The sequence below is a fragment of the Dromaius novaehollandiae genome, chromosome 30, assembly GCF_036370855.1.
Source record: "Dromaius novaehollandiae isolate bDroNov1 chromosome 30, bDroNov1.hap1, whole genome shotgun sequence".
In the NCBI taxonomy this organism is placed as follows: domain Eukaryota; kingdom Metazoa; phylum Chordata; class Aves; order Casuariiformes; family Dromaiidae; genus Dromaius; species Dromaius novaehollandiae.
The window spans coordinates 421287-447384 of NC_088128.1; the positions used below are offsets into that span (position 1 = coordinate 421287).

A 26098-nucleotide genomic window follows, 5' to 3' on the forward strand; every position below is an offset into this window, starting at 1 on the left:
CGCCTGGGCCCTCTGTGGTGTTTTTTTTGGGGGGGAACCATAGAGAGCGGGGTGAAGAGGCACCAGAGGGGCCACGTGCTGGGGACCATAGAGAGGGAGCCACGGGGGGACCATAGAGATGGGGGCAGTTGCAGGCGGCCCTGTGGTCATAGAGGGCTGGAGGGGGGATGCCAGAGTGTCCCTCTGCCAGGAGGCCATAGAGATGTGCTGGAGCCTGGTCTAGAGGAGCCATGTGACCATAGAGACAGAGCAGAGGGTGTCCCAGAGGGTCGCTCCTCCAGGTGACCATAGAAATGCGCTGGAGCCTGGTCTAGAGGAGCCACCTCACCATAGAGATGAGACACAGAGGGTGACCCAGATGGTCGCTCCTCCAGTGACCATAGAGTTGCTCTGGAGGCTGGTGCAGAGGAGCCATCTGGCCATAGAGATGGAGGTGAGTGTGCTCCAGACAGTCATGCCTCTAGGCGACCATAGAGACGCGCTGGAGGCCGGTCCAGAGGAGCCATCTGACCATAGAGATGGAGTAGACTGTGTCCCAGATGGTCACTCCTCCAGGTGATCATAGAGACACAGAGGAGGCTGGTCTAGAGGAGCCATCTGACCATAGAGATGCGGTGGAATGTGTCCCAGATGGTCACTCCTCCAGGCGACCATAGAGTCGCTCCGGAGGCCGGCCCAGAGGAGCCATCTGACCATAGAGACAGAGCACAGGATGTCCCAGACGGTCGCTCCTCCAGGCGACCATAGACACGTTCTGGAGGCCAGTCCAGAGGAGCCATCTGACCATAGAGACAGGGGGCAGAGGATGTCCCAGACGGTCGCTCCTCCAGGTGACCATAGAGACATGCTGGAGGCTGGCCCAGAGGAACCATCTGACCATAGAGATGAGGTGGAGGGTGTCCCAGACGGTCGCTCCTCCAGGAAACCATAGAGACGTTCCGGAGGCCAGTCCAGAGGAGCCATCTGACCATAGAGACAGGGGCCGAGTGTGTCCCAGACTCACTCTTCCAGGCGGCCATAGAGACACGCTGGAGGTTGGTCTAGACGAGCCATCTGACCATAGAGATGGGGCAAAGGGTGTCCCAGGCGGCCGCTCCTCCAGGCGACCACGGAGCTGCGGCGGCAGCACCCAGCCCGCCCCTCCCGCCGCGGCCACTCTGGCCCGCGCTCTCGGTGGCCGGGAGGGGGCGGGGCCTCGGGTGGGCGTTATGCAAATGAGGGGGCGGGACCCTTGGGGAATCAAGTTGCTCCCGGACACCTGGGCACTCGGACGCCTGGGCCCCTCAGAGAACTGAGTCACTCCCGGACGCCTGGGCCCCCCGGACACCTGGGCCCCTCCAGAGAGGGAGCGAGGGGCTGGGACAGAGCCCGGACGCCTGGGCCCCTGGGCTGGGGGTCAGGACGCACCCAGGAGCTGAGCCCTCCCCGGTGCGTGCGGGGCCCAGGCGTCCGGGCACCCCCCTCCCCCCAGTGCAGTCCCCGCTTCTCTCTGCGCAGAGGGCCCAGGCGTCCGGGAACAGCCCAATTCCCTGAGGGGCCCAGGCGTCCGAGTGCCCAGGGCATCCGGGAGTGACCCTGTCCTTCGAGGGGCCCAGGCGTCCGAGGGGCCCAGGCATCCGGGGCCGTGGGGGGACCCAGGGGTCGGAGGGGCCCAGGTGTCCGGAGAGGCGGCTGCACAGGGGCACCCGGACGCCTGGGCCCTCTGCGAGCGGGAATGGGAGGCAGCATCCCCGGACGCCTGGGCCCCCCCGGCTGCCTGGGCCCTTTGGGAACGTCCGAATTCGGATGCCCCGGACGCCTGGGCCCCTCATTGAATTGGGAGCCCGGACGCCTGGGCCCCTGGGAGAATCAAGTCACTCCCGGACGCCTGGGCCCCTTGGACGCCCCCAGACCCTGGGTCACTCCCCTCCTCTTGTTCACAGAGGGCCCAGGCGTCCCGGTGCCCCCGTGCAGCCGCCTCTCTGGACGCCTGGGCCCCTCGGATGCCTGGGCCCCTCGCACACGGGCTGAAGGGGGTCGGCTTGGGGTGGCAGCCGGACGTCTGGGCCCCTCATGTATGGTGGGGGGGGCGGGGGCCTGGGCTCCCCCAGACACCTGGGTCCCTTCGACGGCCCCAGTCCCCCCCCCCCAAGTCCGAGGGGCCCAGGCGTCCGAGGGGCCCAGGCGTCCGGGACGCCCAGACGTCCAGGCGCCCCCTGAGCCATGGACAGGGCGGCCCGGACGCCTGGGCCCCTCGAGCACTTCTGCTGCCTGAGACGCCCCCGGACGCCTGGGCCCCTTCCGGACGCCTGGGCCCCTCAGTGAATTGCTTCGCCCCGGACGCCTGGGCCCCTTGGAGATTTAGGTCTCTCCGGATGCCTGGGCCCCTCGAGCTCCTGGGCCCCGCCGGACGCCTGGGCCCTCCAGAGAGGGAGCAAAGGGCTGGGCATGGAGCCCGGACGCCTGGGCCCTCTGCCCGCGGGGGGAGGGGTGGCCACTGTTGGAGGGCGCCCGGACGCCTGGGCCCCCCGTACATGGGGGCGGGGGGGGGGGGCTGGGGCCATGGGGAGGGGTCTGGCGTCAAGGAAAGGGCCCAGGCGTCCGGGGAAGGGCCCAGGCGTCCGGGAGTGACTTGATTCTCCCAGGGGCCCAGGTGTCCGAGGGGCCCCATTCTCTCAGGGGCCCAGGCGTCCGGGGTGACCCCCGTCTATGAGGGGCCCAGGCGTCCGGGGCAAAGCTAGTTCTCCGAGGGGCCCAGGCGTCCGGGTGCCCCCACGCGGCCGCCTCTCCGGACTCCTGGGTCCCCCGGACGCCTGGGCCCCTCACGAAGGAGCGGGGGGGGTCAGGTGGGGAGCGACTCCAGGACGCCTGGGCCCCTTGGCCGTGGGGAGGGGAGCAGCTAGTGGGGGGTGCCCGGATGCCTGGGCCCCTCGGACGCCTGGGCCCACTCTAAACGAGGGGAGGGGAGTGACCTGGGGGTGTCTGAGGGGCCCAGGCGTCCGGGCTCTGTCCTCAGCGGCCCTTCCCATAACCCATGACCCAGGGGCCCAGGCGTCCGGGAGCTACCGGATCCTCTGAGGGGCCCAGGCATCCCGGGCCCAGCCAAGTCTCTGAGGGGCCCAGGTGTCCGGGGAGACACAAGTCACCATGGGGCCCAGGCGTCCGGGGCACCCGAAGGGCCCAGGCGTCCGGGCTCCATCCCCAGGCCCTCGCTCCCTCTCTGGAGGGCCCAGGCGTCCGGGGGGCCCAGGCAGCCGAGGGGCCCAGGTGTCCGGGCATGCAGCAGCATTCAGGGGCCCAGGTGTCCGGCTCACCCCCCCCACAACTGCCCCCAAGGCCCCCCCGGACGCCTGGGCCCCTCCAGAGAGGGAGCGAGGGGCTGGGACAGAGCCCGGACGCCTGGGCCCCTGGGCTGGGGGTCAGGACGCACCCAGGAGCTGAGCCCTCCCCGGTGCGTGCGGGGCCCAGGCGTCCGGGCACCCCCCTCCCCCCAGTGCAGTCCCCGCTTCTCTCTGCGCAAAGGGCCCAGGCGTCCGGGAACAGCCCAGTTCCCTGAGGGGCCCAGGCGTCCGAGTGCCCAGGGCATCCGGCAGTGACCCCGTCCTTCGAGGGGCCCAGGAGTCCGAGGGGCCCAGGCGTCCGGGACGCCCCCTGAGCCATGGACAGGGCGGCCCGGACGCCTGGGCCCCTCGAGCGCCTCTGCTGCCTGAGACGCCCCCGGACGCCTGGGCCCCTCCCGGATGCCTGGGCCCCTCAGAGAACTGATTCAGTCACTCCTGGACATCTGGGTCCCCGGGACGCCTGGGCCCCTGGGACATGAGGTGAGGTGGGGTTCGGTTTGGGGGGGCGCCCGGACACCTGGGCCCTTTCCCGGACGCCTGGGCCCCTTGGCAGAACTGGAGCAGCCCTAGACACCTGGGCCCCTCGGACGCCTGGGCCCCTGGGAGAATCCAGTCACTCCCGGACGCCTGGGCCCCTCACGCACGGCGGGGGGGGGGCAGCGCTTTGGCTGTGTTGTCTGAGGGGCCCAGGCATCCGGGGACACTCGAGGGACCGGAGGGCGCAGAGGGGCCCAGGCGTCCGGGCCCCCCCAATAGCTCCTCCACTCCCCCCCCCCACACACAGGGGGCCCAGGTGTCCGGGCGCCCACCCCCCATTGCCCCCTGCATGGAGGGGCCCAGGCGTCCGGGGGACCCAAACCTCCGAGGGGCCCAGGCGTCCGGGCCCTTCCCTCCCCCCCCCCAACCAAGCTGACCCGAACGACCCCCGGACGCCTGGGCCCCTCACAGAGAAGTTGGGGGGGGGGCAGTGCTCGGGCTGTGCTGTCCGAGGGGCCCAGGCGTCCGGGGACACTCGAGGGACCGGAGGGCGCAGAGGGGCCCAGGCGTCCGGGCTCCCTCCCAGCCCCTGGTTCCCTCTCTGGAGGGCCCAGGCGTCCGGGCACTCCCTGCCCCAGGAACGCCTGGGCCCCTCTGTGCCGGGGGGGGGGGAGTGGAGGAGCCATTGGGGGGTGCTCGGACGCCTGGGCCCCTCGGAGAGGTGGGACCCCGGGTGCCTGGATCCACTCGGACGCCTGGGCCCCTGGGAGAATCAGGTCGCCCCGGACGCCTGGGCCCCTCGGACACTTGGCTCGGCCCAGGACGCTTGGGCCCCTTGTTAAATTGGGCCATGCCCGGACGCCTGGGCCCCTCAGACACCCCCAGGTCACTCCCCTCCCCTCGTTTAGAGTGGGCCCAGGCGTCCGAGGGGCCCAGGCATCCGGGCACCCCCCACTAGCTGCTCCCCTCCCCCATGGCCAAGGGGCCCAGGCGTTCGGGGGACCCAGGAGTCCCCAAGTTGCTCCCCAGCTAAACCCACATTGGCACGTGTATGGGGGGCCCAGGCGTCCGGGGCCGTGGGGGGGACCCAGACGTGCGAGGGGCCCAGGCGTCCGGAGCGGGGGGTCCGTGCGGGGGCACCCGGACGCCTGGGCCCCTCGGAGAACTGCCTGTTCCCGGACGCCTGGGCCCCTGGGAGAATCAAGTCACTCCCGGACGCCTGGGCCCTTCCCCGGACGCCTGGGCCCTTTGGGAGCCTCCGAATTCAGTTGCCCCGGACGCCTGGGCCCCTCATTGACTTGGGCCCCCGGACGCCTGGGCCCCTCGTTAGATGGGGCCGTCCCCGGACGCCTGGGCCCCTCGGAGAATCGAGTCACTCTCGGACGCCTGGGCCCTGTGGAGCATTGGGTACCCGGACGCCTGGGCCCCTCGGACGCCTGGGCCCCCTCGATGCCCCCGGACGCCTGGGCCCCTGGTCCATGGGGGGAGGGGTTTGGGGCCATCAGGGGAGCCCAGGCATCCAGGGAAAGGGCCCAGGCATCCGGGAGTGACCTGATCCTCCCAGGGGCCCAGGCGTCCGAGGGGCCCAGGCGTCCGGGAGTGACTTATACTCCGAGGGGCCCAGGCGTCCGGGAGCAGGCAGTTCTCGGAGGGGCCCAGGCGTCCGGGGGGCCCAGGCGTCCCGGTGTTGCTCCCTAGCTGCCCCCCCCCCACACCTGTCCAAGGGGCCCAGGCGTCCGGGGGGAGGGATGGGGGGACGCCTGGGCCCCTGGGACGCCTGGGCCCCTCCGTACAGGGGGCGATGGGGGGGGTGGGGGGTGCTCGGACGCCTGGGCCCCTCAAAGGACGGGGTCACTGCCGGATGCCCTGGGCACTCGGACGCCTGGGCCCCTCAGGGAATTGTGTTGCTCCAGGACGCCTGGGCCCCCCCGGACACCTGGGCCCCACCGATGGCACCAGCCCCCCCCCCGCCATGGACAAGGGGCCCAGGCGTCCGGGGGCTGCAGGCATTCAGGGGGCCCAGGCGTCCGGCTGCCCCCCCAAGCTGACCCCCTTCAGCCCGTGTGCGAGGGGCCCAGGCGTCCGAGGGGCCCAGGCGTCCGGGGAATCCCAAAGGGCCCAGGCGTCCGGGGGGGCCCAGGTGTCCTGGAGCAAGAGAATTCACTGAGGGGGCCCAGGCGTCCGGGGGATCCAGGCAATTGGGGATGAACCGATTCTCCCAGGGGCCCAGGCGTCCTGGTGGGCCCAGCCCCTGTGCGGGGGGCCCGGACGCCTGGGCCCCTCCGGAGCCCCTGGACTGTTGCCACCATGATCGAAGGGCCCAGGCGTCCGGGGGTGACCTGATCCTCCCAGGGGCCCAGGCGTCCGAGGGTGACGTGATTCTCCCAGGGGCCCAGGTGTCCGGGGAGACCCACGTGTCGGAGGGGCCCAGGCGTCCGGGAGCAATTCAGTTCTCCCAGGGGCCCAGGCGTCCGAGGGGCCCAGGCGTCCGGACTCCCAATGCTCTACGGGGCCCAGGCGTCCGGGAGTAGCCAAATCACTGAGGGGCCCAGGCGTCCAAGGGGCCCAGGCGTCCGGGGACGGCCCAGTTCCCCCAGCAGATCCCCCTCGATCCCCCAGGACGCCTGGGCCCCCTGAACGCCCGGGTCTCCCAGATGCCTGGGCCCCCCAGACACCTGGGCCCCTCGGTGACTTGTGTTGCTCCCGGACGCCTGGGCCCCTCCCGGACGCCTGGGCCCCTCGGAGGATTAAGTTGCACTCGGACGCCTGGGCCCCTCGGACGCCTGGGCCCCTCGAATCCCGGGGTCCCTGGGAGAATCAAGTAACTCCCGGACGCCTGGGCCCCTCGGACGCCTGGGCCCCTCGAATCCCGGGGTCCCTGGGAGAATCAACTCCCGGACGCCTGGGCCCCTCGGAGAATGAGGTCACCCTCGGACGCCTGGCCCCCCCACACCCCCGGACGCCTGGGCCCCTGATGGCCCCTCATGGCAGAGACCACAACCCGAGAGCTGCCCCCCCCCCCCAACCAGTGCGTGAGGGGCCCAGGCGTCCGAGGGGCCCAGGCGTCCGGGGACGTTCAAGGTACTGGAGGGCGCAGAGGGGCCCAGGCGTCCGGGGGGCCCCGGCGTCCTGGGGGATCGAGGGGGATCTGCTGGGGGAACTGGGCCGTCCCCGGACGCCTGGGCCCCCGGGAGAATCAGGTGACCCCCGGACGCCTGGGCCCTTCGAACATGGTGGCAGAACTCCGGGGGCTCCGGAGGGGCCCAGGCGTCCGGGCCCCCCCACAGGGGCTGGGCAGTGCCCGGACACCTTGGCCCCCCGGACGCCTGGGCCCCTCAGGGGATCAGGTCGCTCCCGGACGCCTGGGCCCCCTTGGTGAATTAGGTCTCCCAGGACGCCTGGGCCCCTCGGACGCCTGGGCCCATCAGACACCCAGGCTCCCCCACCCCGCCATGGACGAGGGGCCCAGGCGTCCGGGCGCCCCCCAACAGCGGACACCCCTCCCCCCATGCGCAGAGGGCCCAGGCGTCCGGGGCACCCGAAGGGCCCAGGCGTCCGAGCTCCCTCTCTGGAGGGCCCAGGCGTCCGGGAGGGGCCCAGGAGCTCGAGGGGCCCAGGCGTCCGGGGGATCCAGGCAATTAGGGATGAACCGATTCTCCCAGGGGCCCAGGCGTCCTGGTGGGCCCAGCCCCCGTGTGGGGGGCCCGGACGCCTGGGCCCCTCCGGAGCCCCTGGACTGTTGCCACCATGATCGAAGGGCCCAGGCGTCCGGGGGTGACCTGATCCTCCCAGGGGCCCAGGCGTCCGAGGGTGACGTGATTCTCCCAGGGGCCCAGGTGTCCGGGGAGACCCACGTGTCGGAGGGGCCCAGGCGTCCGGGAGCAATTCAGTTCTCCCAGGGGCCCAGGCGTCCGAGGGGCCCAGGCGTCCGGGGACGGCCCAGTTCCCCCAGCAGATCCCCCTCGATCCCCCAGGACGCCTGGGCCCCCTGAACGCCCGGGTCTCCCGGATGCCTGGGCCCCCCGGACACCTGGGCCCCTCGGTGACTTGTGTCGCTCCCGGACGCCTGGGCCCCTCGGAGGATTAAGTTGCACTCGGACGCCTGGGCCCCTCGGACGCCTGGGCCCCTCGAATCCCGGGGTCCCTGGGAGAATCAACTCCCGGACGCCTGGGCCCCTCGGAGAATGAGGTCACCCTCGGACGCCTGGGCCCCCCACACCCCCGGACGCCTGGGCCCCTGATGGCCCCTCATGGCAAGAGACCACAACCCGAGAGCTGCCCCCCCCCCCCCCAGTGCGTGAGGGGCCCAGGCGTCCGAGGGGCCCAGGCGTCCGGGGACGTTCAAGGTACTGGAGGGCGCAGAGGGGCCCAGGCGTCCGGGGGGCCCCGGCGTCCGGGAGACCCGGGCGTTCGGGGGCCCAGGCGTCCTGGGCGATCGAGGGGGATCTGCTGGGGGAACTGGGCCGTCCCCGGATGCCTGGGCCCCCGGGAGAATCAGGTCACCCCGGACGCCTGGGCCCTTCGAACATGGTGGCAGAACTCCGGGGGCTCCGGAGGGGCCCAGGCGTCCGGGCCCCCCCACAGGGGCTGGGCAGTGCCCGGACACCTTGGCCCCCCGGACGCCTGGGCCCCTCAGGGGATCAGGTCGCTCCCGGACGCCTGGGCCCCTGGGAGTATTGGGTACTTGGACGCCTGGGCCCCTCGGACGCCTGGGCCCATCAGACACCCAGGCTCCCCCACTCCGCCATGGACGAGGGGCCCAGGCGTCCGGGCGCCCCCCAACAGCGGACACCCCTCCCCCCATGCGCAGAGGGCCCAGGCGTCCGGGGCACCCGAAGGGCCCAGGCGTCCGAGCTCCCTCTCTGGAGGGCCCAGGCGTCCGGGGGGCCCAGGAGCTCGAGGGGCCCAGGCGTCCGGGAGGGGCCCAGGCGTCCGGGGGCGTCTCAGGCAGCAGAGGCGCTCGAGGGGCCCAGGCGTCCGGGCCGCCCTGTCCATGGCTCAGGGGGCGTCCCGGACGCCTGGGCCCCTCGGACGCCTGGGCCCCTCCCCCAACTGCCTCGTGCCCGGACGCCGGGGCCCCTCAGAGGACTCAGTTGCTCTCGGACGCCTGGGCCCCCCGGACGCCTGGGCCCCTCAGGAAACTCGGTCGCCCCCAGGACGCCTGGGCCCTTCCAACATGGCGGCGACAGGCCAGGGGCTCCTGAGGGGCCCAGGCGTCCGGCCCCCCCCCCCCGGACGCCGGGGCCCCTCGCGGACGCCTCCAGCCCCGGCCGCGCCGCCGCGCGTCTGCGCCCCGGCGGCCCCTCAGCGCGCCCCACCCCTCTCGGCGGCTCCGGCCAATCATCGCGTGCGCCGCGCGCCGACAGCCAATGGGCGCGCGGCGGGGGCGGTGCCGGCGAGGAGGGCGCGGCCAATGGGAGCGGAGCGCGGGAAGGCGGCAGCCGCCCCCTCCCCTCCCCCCCCCGCCCGGCTGTGGCGGCGTCGCCGCCGCGTGAGGAGCCGCCGCCGCCATTTTCTTCCCCCGCGCGAGGAAGCGGCGGGCGGAAGCGGAACCGGGTGTTTGGGGCTTTTTCGGGGGGTTTTTGGGGGGCTTTTTCGGGGGGGGCGGTTGGGGGCTTTTCCTGGGGGGTTTTGGAGGTTTTGGGGGGCTTTTTCGGGGGGGTTGGGTCTTTTTCTGGGGGGGTTTTGGGGGCTTTTTCTGGGGGGTTTGGGGACTTTAGGGGGCTTTGGGGGGGCTTTTTCGGGGGGGTTTGGTGGTCTTTTTCTGGGGGGGGTTGGGGGGTCTTTTTCTGGGGGGTTTTTGGGGGCTTTGGGGTTTTTTTTTCCGGGGGGGCTTTGGGGGTCTTTTTCTGGGGGGGGTTGGGGGCTTTTTGTGGGGGGGGTTGGGTCTTTTTCTGGGGGGGTTTGGGGGGGCTTTTTCTGGGGGTTGTGGGGGCTTTGGAGGGGCTTTTTCCGGGGGGGGGTTTTGGGGGGTCTTTTTCTGGGGGGGTTTGGGGGCTTTTTCTGGCGGTTTTGGGGGCTTTGGGGGGGCTTTTTCCGGGGGGTTTTGGGGGTCTTTTTGTGGGGGGGGGGTTGGGGGCTTTTTGTGGGGGGGTTTGGGGGGGCTTTTTCTGGGGCTTTTGGGGGCTTTTGGGGGGCTTTTTCTGGGGGGGGTTGGGGGGCTTTTTCTGGGGGGGGTTGGGGGGTCTTTTTCTGGGGGGGTTTGGGGGGCTTTTTCTGGGGGTTTGGGGGCTTTTTCTGGGGGGTTTTGAGGGGCTTTTTTTGCGTTTTGGGGCTTTTTCGCGGGGGTTTTGGGGGCTTTTTGGTGTTTTCAGGGGTCTTTTTCTGGGGGGGTTTTGGGGTCTTTTTCTGGGGGGGTGGGGGCTTTTTCTGGGGGATTTTGGGGGCTTTTTGGGGGGGTTTGGGGCTTTTTTGGGGGGTTTGGGGGGCTTTTTCGTGGGGGTTTTGAGGGCTTTTTGGGGTTTTTGGGGGGTCTTTTTCTGGGGGGGATTTTGGGGTCTTTCTGGGGGGGTTGGGGCTTTTAGGGGGTTTTGTGGGGCTTTTTCTGGGGGACTGGGGGCTTTTTTGGGGGGTTGGGGGCTTTTTTGCGGGGGTTTTGGGGGCTTTTGGGGGTTTTCGGGGGGGCTTTTTGAGGGTTTTGGAGGCTTTTTCGGGGCGGGGGGTTGGGGGGTCTTTTCCTGGGGGGGTTTTGGGGGGCTTTTTCTGTTTTTTTGGGGGGGGGCTTTTTCTGGGGGCGGTTGGGGGGCTTTTTTCCCCAGGGGGTTTTGGGGGCTTTTTCTGGGGATTTTGGGGCTTTCTCTGTTTTTTTGGGTTTTTTTTTCTGGGGGGTTTTGGGGGGCTTTTTCTGGGGGGGGGTTGGGGTCTTTTTCTGGGGGTTTTGGGGGTTTTGCAACTTTTTTTGTGAGTTTTACAATTTGGGTCTTTTTCTAGGTGTTTGTTGAGGCTTTTCTCTAGTTTTTTGGGGGGAGTTTCTAGGGTTTTGGTGACTTCTTACTACTTTTCTTTGTGGCTTTTTCTAGGTTTTTGGGGGGGGCTTTTTTCCCCGTGGTTTTTTTGGCATTTTTTTCCCCCCGCGGTTGTTTTTTTTGGGGGCTTTTTTCCCCCCGCGGTTGTTTTTTTTGGGGCTTTTTCCCCCCGCGGTTGTTTTTTTTTGGGGGGCTTTTTCCCCCCGCGGGTGTTTTTTTTGGGGCTTTTTCCCCCCGCGGTTGTTTTTTTTGGGGGGCTTTTTCCCCCCGCGGTTGTTTTTTGGGGGGGCTTTTTTCCCCCACGGTTGTTTTTTTTGGGGCTTTTTTCCCCCACGGTTGTTTTTTTTGGGGCTTTTTTCCCCCACGGTTGTTTTTTTTGGGGGCTTTTTTCCCCCACGGTTGTTTTTTTTGGGGCTTTTTTCCCCCACGGTTGTTTTTTTTGGGGCTTTTTTCCCCCACGGTTGTTTTTTTTGGGGGCTTTTTCCCCCCCGCGGGTGTTTTTTTGGGGGCTTTTTCCCCCCACGGTTGTTTTTTTTGTGGCTTTTTCCCCCCGCGGTTGTTTTTTTTGGGGGGGCTTTTTTCCCCTGCGGTTGTTTTTTTTGGGGGCTTTTCCCCCCCGCAGTTTTTTTTTGGGGGGGCTTTTCCCCCCCGCAGTTTTTTTTTGGGGGGGCTGTTCCCCCCCGCGGTTGTTTTTTTTTTGGGCTTTTTCCCCCCGCGGTTGTTTTTTTTGGGGGCTTTTTCCCCCACGGTTGTTTTTTTTGGGGCTTTTTCCCCCCGCGGTTGTTTTTTTTGGGGGCTTTTCCCCCCCCGCGGTTGTTTTTTTGGGGGGCTTTTTCCCCCTGCGGTTGTTTTTTTTGGGGCTTTTTCCCCCCGCGGTTGTTTTTTTTGGGGCTTTTTCCCCCCCGCGGTTGTTTTTTTTGTGGCTTTTTCCCCCCGCGGTTGTTTTTTTTGGGGGCTTTTTCCCCCCGCGGTTGTTTTTTTGGGGGCTTTTTCCCCCCGCGGTTGTTTTTTTGGGGGCTTTTTCCCCCCGCGGTTGTTTTTTTGGGGGCTTTTTCCCCCCGCGGGTGTTTTTTTTTGGGGGGCTTTTTCCCCCCGCGGTTGTTTTTTTTTGGGGCTTTTTTCCCCCCGCGGTTGTTTTTTTTGGGGCTTTTTCCCCCCGCGGTTGTTTTTTTTGGGGGCTTTTTCCCCCCGCGGTTGTTTTTTTTGGGGCTTTTTCCCCCCGCGGTTGTTTTTTTTGGGGGGCTTTTTCCCCCCCGCGGTTGTTTTTTTTGGGGGGCTTTTTCCCCCCCGCGGTTGTTTTTTTGGGGGCTTTTTCCCCCCGCGGTTGTTTTTTTGGGGGCTTTTTCCCCCCACGGTTGTTTATTTTGGGCTTTTTCCCCCCGCGGTTGTTTTTTTGGGGGCTTTTTCCCCCCGCGGGTGTTTTTTTTTGGGGCTTTTTTGCCCCGCGGGTGTTTTTTTTTGGTGCTTTTTCCCCCCGCGGTTGTTTTTTTGGGGGGCTTTTTCCCCCCGCGGTTGTTTTTTTGGGGGGCTTTTTCCCCCCGCGGTTGTTTTTTTGGGGGCTTTTTCCCCCCGTGGTTGTTTTTTTTGGGGCTTTTTCCCCCCGCGGGTGTTTTTTTTGGGGGCTTTTTCCCCCCGCGGTTGTTTTTTTTGGGGGCTTTTTCCCCCCGCGGTTGTTTTTTTGGGGGCTTTTTCCCCCCGCGGTTGTTTTTTTTGGGGGCTTTTTCCCCCCGCGGTTGTTTTTTTGGGGGCTTTTTCCCCCCGCGGTTGTTTTTTTTTGGGGCTTTTTCCCCCCGCGGTTGTTTTTTTTGGCGGCTTTTTCCCCCCGCGGTTGTTTTTTTTGGGGGCTTTTTCCCCCCGCGGTTGTTTTTTTGGGGGCTTTTTCCCCCCGCGGGTGTTTTTTTGGGGGCTTTTCCCCCCCGCGGTTGTTTTTTTTGGGGGCTTTTTCCCCCCGCGGTTGGTTTTTTGGGGGGGCTTTTTCCCCCCGCGGTTGTTTTTTTTGGGGGCTTTTTCCCCCCGCGGTTGTTTTTTTGGGGGGCTTTTTCCCCCGCGGTTGTTTTTTTGGGGGCTTTTTCCCCCCCGCGGTTGTTTTTTTGGGGGCTTTTTCCCCCCGTGGTTGTTTTTTTGGGGCTTTTTTCCCCTGCGGTTGTTTTTTTTGGGGGCTTTTTCCCCCCGCGGTTGTTTTTTTTGGGGGCTTTTTCCCCCCGCGGTTGTTTTTTTGGGGGGCTTTTTCCCCCCGCGGTTGTTTTTTTGGGGGGCTTTTTCCCCCGCGGTTGTTTTTTTGGGGGCTTTTTCCCCCCCGCGGTTGTTTTTTTGGGGGCTTTTTCCCCCCGTGGTTGTTTTTTTGGGGCTTTTTTCCCCTGCGGTTGTTTTTTTTGGGGGCTTTTTCCCCCCGCGGTTGTTTTTTTTGGGGGCTTTTTCCCCCCGCGGTTGTTTTTTTGGGGGGCTTTTTCCCCCCGCGGTTGTTTTTTTTGGGGCTTTTTTCCCCCCGCGGGTGTTTTTTTTGGGGGCTTTTTCCCCCCGCGGTTGTTTTTTTTGGGGCTTTTTCCCCCCGCGGTTGTTTTTTTGGGGGGCTTTTTCCCCCCGCGGGTGTTTTTTTTGGGGGCTTTTTCCCCCCGCGGTTGTTTTTTTTGGGGGCTTTTTCCCCCCGCGGTTGTTTTTTTTGGGGGCTTTTTCCCCCCGCGGTTGTTTTTTTTGTGGCTTTTCCCCCCCGCGGTTGTTTTTTTTGGGGCTTTTCCCCCCGCGGTTGTTTTTTTTGGGGCTTTTCCCCCCGCGGTTGTTTTTTTTGTGGCTTTTTCCCCCCGCGGTTGTTTTTTTTGGGGGCTTTTTCCCCCCGCGGTTGTTTTTTTTGGGGGCTTTTTCCCCCCGCGGTTGTTTTTTTTGGGGGCTATTTTCCCCCCGCGGTTGTTTTTTTTGTGGCTTTTCCCCCCCGCGGTTGTTTTTTTTGGGGCTTTTCCCCCCGCGGTTGTTTTTTTTGGGGGCTTTTTCCCCCCGCGGTTGGTTTTTTTGGGGGGCTTTTTCCCCCCGCGGTTGTTTTTTTGGGGGCTTTTTCCCCCCGCGGTTGTTTTTTTTTTGGGCTTTTTCCCCCCGTGGTTGGTTTTTTTGGGGGGCTTTTTCCCCCCGCGGTTGTTGTTTTTTGGGGCTTTTTCCCCCCGCGGTTGTTTTTTTTTTGGGCTTTTTCCCCCCGTGGTTGGTTTTTTTGGGGGGCTTTTTCCCCCCGCGGTTGTTGTTTTTTGGGGCTTTTTCCCCCCGCGGTTGTTTTTTTTGGGGGCTTTTTCCCCCCGCGGTTGTTTTTTTTGGGGGCTTTTTCCCCCCGTGGTTGTTTTTTTGGGGGCTTTTTCCCCCCGCGGTTGTTTTTTTGGGGGCTTTTTCCCCCCGCGGTTGTTTTTTTGGGGGGCTTTTCCCCCCCGCGGTTGTTTTTTTGGGGGTTTTTTCCCCCCTGTTTTTTTTTTCTTGCAGCTTTTTCCCCTGTGGGTTTTTTCCTACTCAGGATGTGCTGCCCAGGTCTTTTTTGTTGTCTTTTTCATCTTGGCTGAGTATTCTCTCCTCACAGTCATGGCCTATGACCGCTACATTGCCATCTGCAGACCCCTGCACTACGGGACCCTCATGGGCAGCAGAGCTTGTGTCAAAATGGCAGCAGCTGCCTGGGCCAGTGGTTTTCTCAATGCTCTCCTGCACACTGCTAACACATTTTCAATACCACTCTGCCAAGGCAACACAGTGGAGCAGTTCTTCTGTGAAATCCCCCAGATCCTCAAGCTCTCCTGCTCAGACTCCTACCTCAGGGAAGTTGGGGTTCTTGTGGTTGGAATTTGTTTAGTCTTTGGGTGTTTCATTTTCATTGTGCTGTCCTACGTGCAGATCTTCACTGCTGTGCTGAGGATCCCCTCTGAGCAGGGCCGGCACAAAGCCTTTTCCATGTGCCTCCCGCACCTGGCCGTGGTCTCCCTACTCCTCAGCACTGTCATGTTTGCCTACCTGAAGCCCCCCTCCCTCTCCTCCCCATCTCTGGATCTGGTGGTGGCTGTTCTGTACTCGGTGGTGCCTCCAGCAGTGAACCCCCTCATCTACAGCATGAGGAACAAGGAGCTCAAGGAGGCACTGAAGAAACTCGGTCAGTTGGCACTGTTTCAGCAGCAGTAAGCTGCCCATCTCTCCTCACAAGTGATTTCCAAGCAATCTCTGGGAACATTTGTGGTTTGGGCATTCTCTCTGTGATGAACGTGTTTGTTCACAAATGTCTGAATTCATCTCTCTTCTCCAGAGGTACAAACCCCGTCTCTCTGACCCAGAGGCCTTCCCTAAATCTACCGATCCCTGTCTCAGAGCTGGCCTCCCTTGCAGCATCTCTGTAATAAAAGGGGATTTCATCAGTACCCTGCCTGAAGGTTGGGCTTTTCTTCCAAAGCTGGGGCCAAAAACGTGCTCAGGGAATTGCACCTGAAAAGGCCCTGTTGCTGTGCCTGGGTTTTCCATGGGCTAAGGGGGATGTGCTCATAGGGTGATGTGTGAGGGAATGAGGGCTGGATTCAGCCCTCACTTGTGCGTGTCAGTGGCCCAGGAGAGGGTGAGTGCCCAAGCGGTGTCTGCTGGGGACTGTCTCAAATATTAGAGGGCTGGTGAGAGATGCCCATCCTTCTGCAAGGGAGTATGGAGCCACCAGAAGAGCACAAGAGATCTCCAGGGACAGCATGTGCCTGGGATGGGCAGTGAGTGGAGACTCCCAAAGCCAAGTGGAGTCACCCATAGATGAAGGGCCAAACCAAGGAATGCACCACATCAGGGCTCTGCAGTCTCAGGAGAGGCAGTGGGGACTCATCCAGCACAGGGAAGGCAGCCGCAAGAACGGTTCATGTCACATACAGTGAAAACCCATGGCTGGATCTAATGATGCACCTGACCCCATCCTGAGCCATTTGAGATGCCTTGTGATTGCTCTGAGCACCCTCCACAGCCACAGACCCTGGGGAGCGGCTTGTCAGGCGCAGTGATGCTGGGCCAGCCGGGTCTGCCCTGACCAGCACGACCAGCGTGGAGTCACCCCGGGGCCCCACAGCTGCTCACTCTGCAGAGCAGCACCACCAGCCCGGGGAGCACAGCAGAGGGGTGCAGGAATGGCCGGTGAGGCCAGCACAGACACACTGATCAGAGGAAAGGCTCTCTGGAGAATAGGGATGTCTCTCGAGAAGAGCAAAGGAACAATTGTGGGCTTGCAGGGAGGAATTAATGAAAACCTGTTTCTATGTGTGTCAGCTCAGGACAGGCTGCTCTGTCACTGGACACTTTTACTAACCGAATCTATTCATTGTATCATATTTCCTCGTTCCTTCCCTTTCCTTTAAGCGTTTTCCAGTTTCCAACAGATGTTGAGTAACCTTGGTGTTCTGTCTGAGAAAGCTGTTGAGTTGATGGAAGGTTACTCCAAGTGGTACTGATATATTAAATGGATCCAAACAAAGCCATCGTTTGTTCAGTCATATGAGAAGTTAACCAGTAAGTCTGCGTGGCGATTTGGTCAAAAACATAGGTCACATTACAACGGCTTTTGTTGCCTTCCATGTCTGTAGTACCCATCTCTATTGTCATAACCAGGTGCAGCTTCCCATCCCGTGTGTTATTACATATAGCTACCTTTAGAGTAACGTTAGATCTTAGGGTCAGTGTAACATTATGGCCTACTATCAGTCCTTGACCTTGTGCTAATGATACAGATGGTATTTCTCTTGTAACTATAGTTTTAAAGATGGGTTGTGACTGATCTTCAATAACCAAGTTGTCCCATGGGCAACGTGAAAAGGCAGAACCTGTTAGAGGCACATTTCAGGTGTTTTTTTCCAGTTATCAGTGTCCCCACGGTTAGCAGCTAACACCACACTTCCCTGCAAGTGAAGACACCTAGGTCTTGGACATAATCCAAGCCTCATTTATGGTTAACTTGCTCTCTTCAGTGTCTACAGCATCCCGTACTCCTTTTCCATGGTAAAAGAGCACAGTCACCCATATTGATCCCTGAGTTGGATGTTTAACCACAACCTCATCTCCAGGACTTTGATAGGGTTTTCTTTCTGTTTTAGCAGGAATTCATGCAGCTACTGACACAACCCCCTTCTCTATGGGACTTCCTGTGGGAGTTTGTCGCTTATTTAGCCAACTTTCTACTTCCCACAAATGGGATCCCCACTTAGAAGTAATCTAAAAAGAAGAGTCACTGTTGCTTCTGTCATCCACTCCATCTTTCTACTGCCTTGTTGCTGTGCCAGAGTTTTCCATGGGCTAAGGAACATGAGCTCACAGGGTGGTGTGTTAGGGAATGTCAGATGGATTCAGCCCTCCCTTGTGGGGGCCCAGTGACCCTGAGGATGGTGAGCGGTAAAGAGGTCTCTGCTGCGGAGTGTCTCAAATATTAGAGGGCTGGTGACAGATGCCATCCTTCTGGAAGGGAGTATGGAACCACTAAGAGAGCACAGGGCATCTCCAGGGGCAGTTTGTGCCTGGAGTGGGCAGTGAGTGGAGACTCCCCAAACCAAGTGGAGTCACCCAGAGGAAAGGGCCAAACCAGGGAATGCACCAAATCAGGGCTCTGCAGTCTCAGGAGAGGGAGTGGGCTGGGTCTAAGGACACACCTGAGCCATTGGAGATGGCCTGTGATTGCTCCAAGCATCCTCCACAGCCACAGACCCTGGGGAGGGCTTGTCAGGTGCAATGATGCTGGTCCAGCTGGATCTGCCCTCACCAGCACGGCCAATGCGGAGTCATCCCGGGGCCATACATCCTGCTTGCCCTGCAGAGCAGCACTGCCAGCCCAGCGCCCTGCAGGGAGCACAGGGCAGGGGTGCAGGAACGGCCAGACCAGCATGGACACACACCTGGGGAAAGGCTCTCTGGGGAGCAGGGATGTCTCCGGAGAAGAGCAAAGGAACAATTGTGTGCTTGTGGGGAGGAATAAATGAAAACCTGTTTCCGTGTGTGTCAGCTCCGGGCAGGCTGCCCTGTCACTGGAGCTGCCTGAGGAGCCCCGGGGCCAGGACTCTTGTGCTGTGCTGGGGAGAGGGGCTGCCCAGAGGGGCTGCAGGCAGCCAGGGTTAAGGATCTCTGGTCGTGAGAGCAGGGGAGACATGGAGCGCCTGGCCTCCATTTCCTTGGGCCATTGCTGGCCCCCAGGTGTGGGGCTGATGGGGAGGCTGACACCCCTCTCTGCCCCCCAGCAGCTGCTGTGCCCTGCAGAGGGGCTGGGGCTGTGGGGTGAGTGCCCCGAGCTCTGCAGCCCCCTGCGGTGGGCACTGCTGTGGGGCCATCCCAGCCTGGTCTGCTGTGCTGGGTGGGCTGGGGAGAGGGCAGGGGAGGTGGGGAGAGCTGGGGAGGGTCTGGTCTGGTCTGGAAAGGGCCTGGGAGAGGCAAAATGCCAGCAGGCAGCTCCCATGCATGAATGGTGCCCAGAGCATGGGGAGGAAACTGGGGCAAAGACCCCTGCCCTCAGCTGCATGGCTGGGGCACTCGACAGGCGATGCCTTTGTGGGTGGCCAGGCTCCAGGTTCGGAGCAGATGCCAGGTCGAAGGCAGGAGCACTGGGACTGTGGTGAAGGCAAGTGGGCAGGCAGAGCCAGGCACACGCAGCTGCAAAGGCTGCCTTTGGAAAAGGCAGTGTGGGGCTGGTGAAGGCCCTCCCTCTCCTCCCCATGGGGAAGAGAGTCCCCAGGCAATGCTGGACTCTGCTTTGGCTGACAGGAAGGGAGCACAGGGCAGGGTGGAAGAGGCAGATGGAGCCTCTCCCGATGCATGAGGGAGTTTTCCAAAGCCCGGGGCTGAGCCAGGCACCTTTGGATCTTCCCCCCAACACTCTCCCAACCAGGCTCATTTTTCCCTGCCCTAGGTGCTCTCATCCCCCTGCCAGCCATGCCAGAGCAGAGGTTGAGGAGCAAGAGTTCATGGAGTGGCAGAGGAGTTTTGGTGGGAAGGGACCTCTGGAGGTCTCCAGCCAACCTCCCACATAAAGCAGGGCTGGTTGGAGCCCTACAGACTTCTCTGGTGATTGCTGGACTGTGCCTGACCCTGGTTACCATCCCCAAACCTGCTCTGCTCTTTTTTTCCAGGCACTGGGGGATGGCACCTCCCGTTGGGGCACTGTCCTGCCTGCCTTGCCGGCACCCTCGGCATTTTGAAGGGGCATGCTTTTCCTGTAGCTGTCATGCTGTATGTGCTGGAGACACCTCCTGTGTATTTGTGGGGTTCACAGGAGGGATCAGAATCCCACTCCAGCCCAGGGGCTTCTAAACAGGCATGTGATGTCCAGATTGACTCATCTGAATGAAAACCTAAACCATGTGTCAATGAACCCTTCTTGTCCCTGTCTAGGTGTCCTGCCTAGTTAAAAAATGGGAATTGGGGCTTTCAGAATGGGACATTTCCACCTATCATAGATAGCCATCCTCTGATGAAATAAATTGCAATGTTGGAATCAGTCTCTCTCCACTCTTTAGAGAAGGACTATAGGTGATTGTTTTAGTCTACTTCAGGGAACATTTCCCAGGAGGAGGGAGCACAAGGGACAGAGACATTCAGACCTTCAGCTTGGCCTCTGCTCCTGAGCGGGGCCAGGAACCTGGGATGGAGGGAGCTCATGGCAACCTGGCAGCACTGCCCAGACACAGCTGTGTGCAGGAGCAGCTCCTCTGCCAAGAGCTGCAGGGCTGCGGGCACTGCCTGCTGCTGCTGACATGAGATGAGAGAAGGCAGAGAGAAGTGGAAGGCAGTGTGGAGTGGGAGGCCAGAGGAGAGCTGCTTGTGGGAGAAATCTTCACAGCCCTGACACAGTAAGTGTCTGTCTGCAGGGCAATGCTACTGCAGTTCCTGGAGGGGTCTTCTGAACCCAGCCCATCCCATGACTGATAGTATTTCTAAGGATCGCTCTTCTGGCTTCTCCAGTGCATAAGCAGAGGAGGAGATGCTTCAGAGCAGGGATCCTGTGACACACTGTCAGAGGGGCAGGGCATGCTGCTCCCTTCTCCCAGGGACCCTGCAGGGGTGTGAAGCCGGAGCATGCACCCAGGTCTGCTCAGGGCTGCAGTTCAGAGCAGTGTCCCTGTCCCCCAGGGTGCTGTGTGCCCGGGGCAGTCACTCTGCCCCTATCAGGGTCAGCCCTCAGCCTGCCCAGGGAGCTCCCTATGGTGCTGCAGGACAAAGCTTTGGAGGAGGGGAGCACCCTCCAGCTTTTCAAGAGGAATATCAAGAGAAGGGCTACATGAAAGAGAAGGAGCTTCCCTTCTACTGTCTGTGCTTTCAGTTCCCTAATTTGGGCAGGGAGAATGAAAGAAAGACGTTTTGGGTTTTTTTTACAAGAAACTGTGAGTTCTAAACCATTACTCTGAGAGACTAACGGGTCTGTGAGAAAGCTCAGCAAGTCCCTTCAACTCCACCTCCAGCAGCACCAGCAGCACCTTTGTGGCCATGGTTATTCCCTCCAATGCAGACACCGTCCTCTGAGCAAGCCCCCTGTGTCTGCCCTCCCACCCAGCAGAGCCTCTGTCCTGACAGCCATGGAGTCCAGGGCATGAGCTGCCTCCTCTGCAGCCAGACCTCTGGCAGAGGAGAGGGGCATCTCTCCTGCCAGGGGCCCATTTCATGGGGCCCAACAAAGGGGCTGAGAGCAACTCCCCTGCGATGTCATCATCTGTGAGGTGGCATGCCCATCTGTCTCTCTCTCTGTTCATCCCTTGGCAGCAGGTTCATGGTGTTGCTCCTTGTTTCCCCTCCTCTCCATGATGCTCCCGTTCTTGCTTTTGGGGTCCCTGGATTTGGAGGGTTTTCAGCTGCAGTTCTGACGCTGATGCTGCAAGTAGTGAAAAAGAGGGGTCTGCATGGGAATGAAGTTGCTCCAGCCCCCTTCTAGCCTGTGCAGCTCAGGAAATGCAGTCTATGGGGCTGGGAAATGAGCTGATCCTCCCTCATCTTCAGTCCTGACAGTCCTTTGACTGTTTCTCTGCGTTGTGCTGCCACACTGCGAGCTGCCCTCCAGCAGGGCACAGCTGTCTCGTAGCACCTCTGTGATACCTGAGAGACAAATGAAGAAGCTGCAGAGACGCTGAGAGTATGGAGACAGTGGTGGGAAGGTGTAAGTCGGCAGCTGGAAGGAACCCTGTGTGTCCTCGGCTAGAAGGGGAGTGTGAAGAACTCCCTCAGGTGCCCGGAGAAAGGGAGAGAAGTTTGGAGACCTGCACTTTGAAAGTGGACTCCTCTGCACTCAGCAGGGACTGATTCTTTTTAGGGTAACACCATCCTCCAGCTCAAAGAGGTGTGAGCGCAGGACAGCTGGGAATGAGACTAATAGATAGATGAGATGTCTTCACTCTGCAACAAGGAACAGTGGATGCTTTCTTCTCAGGACTCACAGTAGAAATGCCAAGGATTTCTACCTTTGAGGAACACTGCCCAGCGGTGACATCTAAAGGAAAATAAAATCCCTAAAACGCTATTCCTCAAACCTCATCCTTTACAATTGGGAGTGAAGATGCTGAAAAGCCCTTCTACATGCCTAGTGGATTTCACTTGGCAGGAACTGTGAATGTCAGGGCTAGTCACCCCCATTCCCCCATTCTCACTGCTGCACAGCAGGATGGACTCCTCTTGAGACCACAGGCAGAGGTCCCTAACCCTCACAGCAGCACACTCAGCTAGTGCAAAGTGGAGCTCAAGCAAGGGAGCTGCACAATGATGCTCTCAGGAAAGAGAGAGGCAATGTGGGGGGTTGTATGGGAACTACAACAACTGGGGGTTTTTTTGTTTCAAAATTCTCCTGACTGCTCAATGTCTTTTCTTCTTTTGACAGTCCCCCATGCCTGTTGATACCGAAATGTCCAACAGCAGCTCCCTCAATGAGTTCCTCCTCCTGGCGTTCACAGACACATGGGAGCTGCAGCTCTTGCACTTCTCACTCTTCCTGGGCACCTACCTGGCTGCCCTCCTGGGCAACGGCCTCATCATCACAGCCGTAGCCTGCGACCACCACCTCCACACCCACTGTCTTTTTGTTAGGAGGAGAGTATTCTCTCCTCACAGTCATGGCCTATGACCGCTTTGTTGCCATCTGCAGACCCCTGCACTACGGGACCCTCATGGGCAGCAGAGCTTGTGTCAAAATGGCAGCAGCTGCCTGGGCCAGTGGTTTTCTCAATGCTCTCCTGCACACTGCTAACACATTTTCAATACCACTCTGCCAAGGCAATGTTGTGGACCAGTTCTTCTGTGAAATCCCCCAGATCCTCAAGCTCTCCTGCTCAGATGCCTACCTCAGGGAAGCTGGCCTTGTTGTGGCTAGTGTTTGTTTAGTTTTGGGGTGTTTTGTTTTCATTGTGCTGTCCTACGTGCAGATCTTCACTGCTGTGCTGAGGATCCCCTCTGAGCAGGGCCAGCACAAAGCCTTTTCCATGTGCCTCCCGCACCTGGCCATGGTCTTCCTCTTCATCAGCACCTCAGTTTTTGCTTATCTGAAGCCCCCCTCCCTCTCCTCCCCAGCTCTGGATCTGGTGGTGGCTGTTCTGTATTCAGTGGTGCCTCCAGCAGTGAACCCCCTCATCTACAGCATGAGGAACAAGGAGCTCAAGGATGCCCTGAGGAAACTCGTTCAGTTGGTACCATTTCAGCAGCAGTAAGCTGCCCATCTCTCCTCACAAGTGATTTCCAAGCGATCTCTGGGAACATTTGTGGTTTGGGCATTCTCTCTGTGATGAACGTGTTTGTTCACAAATGCCTGAATTCATCTCTCTTCTCCAGAGGTACAAACCCCGTCTCTCTGACCCAGAGGCCTTCCCTAAATCTACCGATCCCTGTGTCAGAGCTGGCCTCCCTTGCAGCATCTCTGTAATAAAAGGGGATTTCATCAGTACCCTGCCTGAAGGTTGGGCTTTTCTTCCAAAGCTGGGGCCAAAAATGCACTCAGGGAATTGCACCTGAAAAGGCCCTGTTGCTGTGCCTGGGTTTTCCATGGGCTAAGGGGGATGTGCTCATAGGGTGATGTGTGAGGGAATGAGGGCTGGATTCAGCCCTCACTTGTGCGTGTCAGTGGCCCAGGAGAGGGTGAGTGCCCAAGCGGTGTCTGCTGGGGACTGTCTCAAATCTTAGAGGGCTGGTGACAGATGCCCATCCTTCTGCAAGGGAGTATGGAGCCACCAGAAGAGCACAAGAGATCTCCAGGGACAGCATGTGCCTGGGATGGGCAGTGAGTGGAGACTCCCAAAACCAAGTGGAGTCACCCATAGATGAAAGGCCAAACCAAGGAATGCACCACATCAGGGCTCTGCAGTCTCAGGAGAGGCAGTGGGGACTCATCTAGCACAGGGAAGGCAGCCTCAGGAGCAGTTTATGTCACCTGCAATGAAAACCCATGGCTGGATCTAATGACACACCTGACCCCATCCTGAGCCATTTGAGATGCCTTGTGATTGCTCTGAGCACCCTCCACAGCCACAGACCCTGGGGAGGGGCTTGTCAGGTGCAGTGATGCTGGGCCAGCCGGGTCTGCCCTGACCAGCACGACCAGTGTGGAGTCACCCCGGGGCCCCACAGCTGCTCACTCTGCAGAGCAGCACCACCAGCCCGGGGAGCACAGCAGAGGGGTGCAGGAATGGCCGGTGAGGCCAGCACAGACACACTGATCAGAGGAAAGGCTCTCTGGAGAATAGGGATGTCTCTCGAGAAGAGCAAAGGAACAATTGTGGGCTTGCAGGGAGGAATTAATGAAAACCTGTTTCTATGTGTGTCAGCTCAGGACAGGCTGCTCTGTCACTGGACACTTTTACTAACCGAATCTATTCATTGTATCATATTTCCTCGTTCCTTCCCTTTCCTTTAAGCGTTTTCCAGTTTCCAACAGATGTTGAGTAACCTTGGTGTTCTGTCTGAGAAAGCTGTTGAGTTGATGGAAGGTTACTCCAAGTGGTACTGATATATTAAATGGATCCAAACAAAGCCATCGTTTGTTCAGTCATATGAGAAGTTAACCAGTAAGTCTGCGTGGCGATTTGGTCAAAAACATAGGTCACATTACAACGGCTTTTGTTGCCTTCCATGCCTGTAGTACCCATCTCTATTGTCATAACCAGGTGCAGCTTCCCATCCCGTGTGTTATTACATATAGCTACCTTTAGAGTAACGTTAGATCTTAGGGTCAGTGTAACATTATGGCCTACTATCAGTCCTTGACCTTGTGCTAATGATACAGATGGTATTTCTCTTGTAACTATAGTTTTAAAGATGGGTTGTGACTGATCTTCAATAACCAAGTTGTCCCATGGGCAACGTGAAAAGGCAGAACCTGTTAGAGGCACATTTCAGGTGTTTTTTTCCAGTTATCAGTGTCCCCACGGTTAGCAGGTAACACCACACTTCCCTGCAAGTGAAGACACCCAGGTCTTGGGCATAATCCAAGCCTCATTTATGGTTAACTTGCTCTCTTCAGTGTCTACAGCATCCCATACTCCTTTTCCATGGTAAAAGAGCACCGTTACCCATATTGATCCCTGAGTTGGATGTTTAACCACAACCTCATCTCCAGGACTTTGATAGGGTTTTCTTTCTGTTTTAGCAGGAATTCATGCAGCTACTGACACAACCCCCTTCTCTATGGGACTTCCCATGAGAGTTTGTCACTTATTTAGCCAACTTTCTACTTCCCACAAATGGGATCCCCACTTAGAAGTAATCTAAAAAGAAGAGTCACTGTTGCTTCTGTCATCCACTCCATCTTTCTACTGCCTTGTTGCTGTGCCAGAGTTTTCCATGGGCTAAGGAACATGAGCTCACGGGGTGGTGTGTTAGGGAATGTCAGATGGATTCAGCCCTCCCTTGTGGGGGCCCAGTGACCCTGAGGATGGTGAGCGGTAAAGAGGTCTCTGCTGGGGACTGTCTCAACTATTAGAGGGCTGGTGACAGATGCCATCCTTCTGGAAGGGAGTATGGAACCACTAAGAGAGCACAGGGCATCTCCAGGGGGAGTTTGTGCCTGGAGTGGGCAGTGAGTGGAGACTCCCCAAACCAAGTGGAGTCAACCAAAGTAAAGGGCCAAACCAGGGAATGCACCAAATCAGGGCTCTGCAGTCTCAGGAGAGGGAGTGGGCTGGGTCTAAGGACACACCTGAGCCATTGGAGATGGCCTGTGATTGCTCCAAGCATCCTCCACAGCCACAGACCCTGGGGAGGGTTTGTCAGGTGCAATGATGCTGGTCCAGCTGGGTCTGCCCTCACCAGCACGGCCAGTGCGGAGTCACCCCGGGGCCGTACATCCTGCTTGCCCTGCAGAGCAGCACTGCCAGCCCAGCGCCCTGCAGGGAGCACAGGGGAGGGGTGCAGGAACGGCCGGCCAGACCAGCATGGACACACACACCTGGGGAAAGGCTCTCTGGGGAGCAGGGATGTCTCCACAGAAGAGCAAAGGAGCAACTGTGTGCTTGTGGGGAGGAATAAATGAAAACCTGTTTCCGTGTGTGTCAGCTCCGGGCAGGCTGCTCTGTCACTGGAGCTGCCTGAGGAGCCCCGGGGCCAGGACTCTTGTGCTGCCCTGGGGAGAGGGGCTGCCCAGAGGGGCTGCAGGCAGCCAGGGTTAAGGATCTCTGGTCGTGAGAGCAGGGGAGACATGGAGCGCCTGGCCTCCATTTCCTTGGGCCATTGCTGGTCCCCAGGTGTGGGGCTGATGGGGAGGCTGACACCCCTCTCTGCCCCCCAGCAGCTGCTGTGGCCTGCAGAGGGGCTGGGGCTGTGGGGTGAGTGCCCAGAGCTCTGCAGCCCCCTGCCACAGGCACTGCTGTGGGGCCACCCCAGCCTGGTCTGCTCTGCTGGGGAGAGGGCTGGGGAGAGGGCAGGGGAGGTGGGGAGAGCTGGGGAGGGTCTGGTCTGGTCTGGAAAGGGCCCCGGAGAGGACAAATGCCAGCAGGCAGCTACTGCGTGTGAACGGCAGTGTGGGAGCACACAGCCATGTGCTTGCAGGGCAAATGCAGGTCTGCTGGGAAAGGCAGCAGGACATGGAGGGTGCGGAGAAGAGCCCAGGTTGTTCCCTGTGTTGCATAGACACAGTGGAGAAGGTGCCCCAGGGCCGTCGTCCCAGAGCAGCCCCTCACATCACCCCTTTCCAGCACTGGCTGCTCACCGAGCTGTGGGCTGGTCCATGGCCAGCTCCATCCTCCTGCAGGTCCCCGTATCCCAACAGAGTGGAAAAGACCAGCCTTGCGGGGCCTCTCTTCTGCACCAGACCCCAGCAGATCCCAAAGCACAGCTATCTGCTGACCCCCATGTTGGGCACAGCCTGGGCTGGGCAGTGGCTGGGTGCTTGGACCCCCCAGAACCTGGAGG

At 60.8% G+C, this 26098-nt stretch overlaps 1 protein-coding gene across 1 annotated transcript; it reads left to right on the forward strand.

Annotated features, from left to right (window-relative positions):
- Window positions 1-14344: 14344 nt before the first annotated feature.
- LOC135324011 (olfactory receptor 14C36-like) lies at window positions 14345-22407 on the forward strand (the record flags this gene model as incomplete). Its single annotated transcript, XM_064499445.1, has 2 exons — window positions 14345-14876; window positions 22271-22407. Coding segments are annotated over 2 exons (669 nt in total), but the record flags the coding sequence as incomplete, so codon positions are not given.
- Between the last annotated feature and the right edge of the window lie 3691 nt (window positions 22408-26098).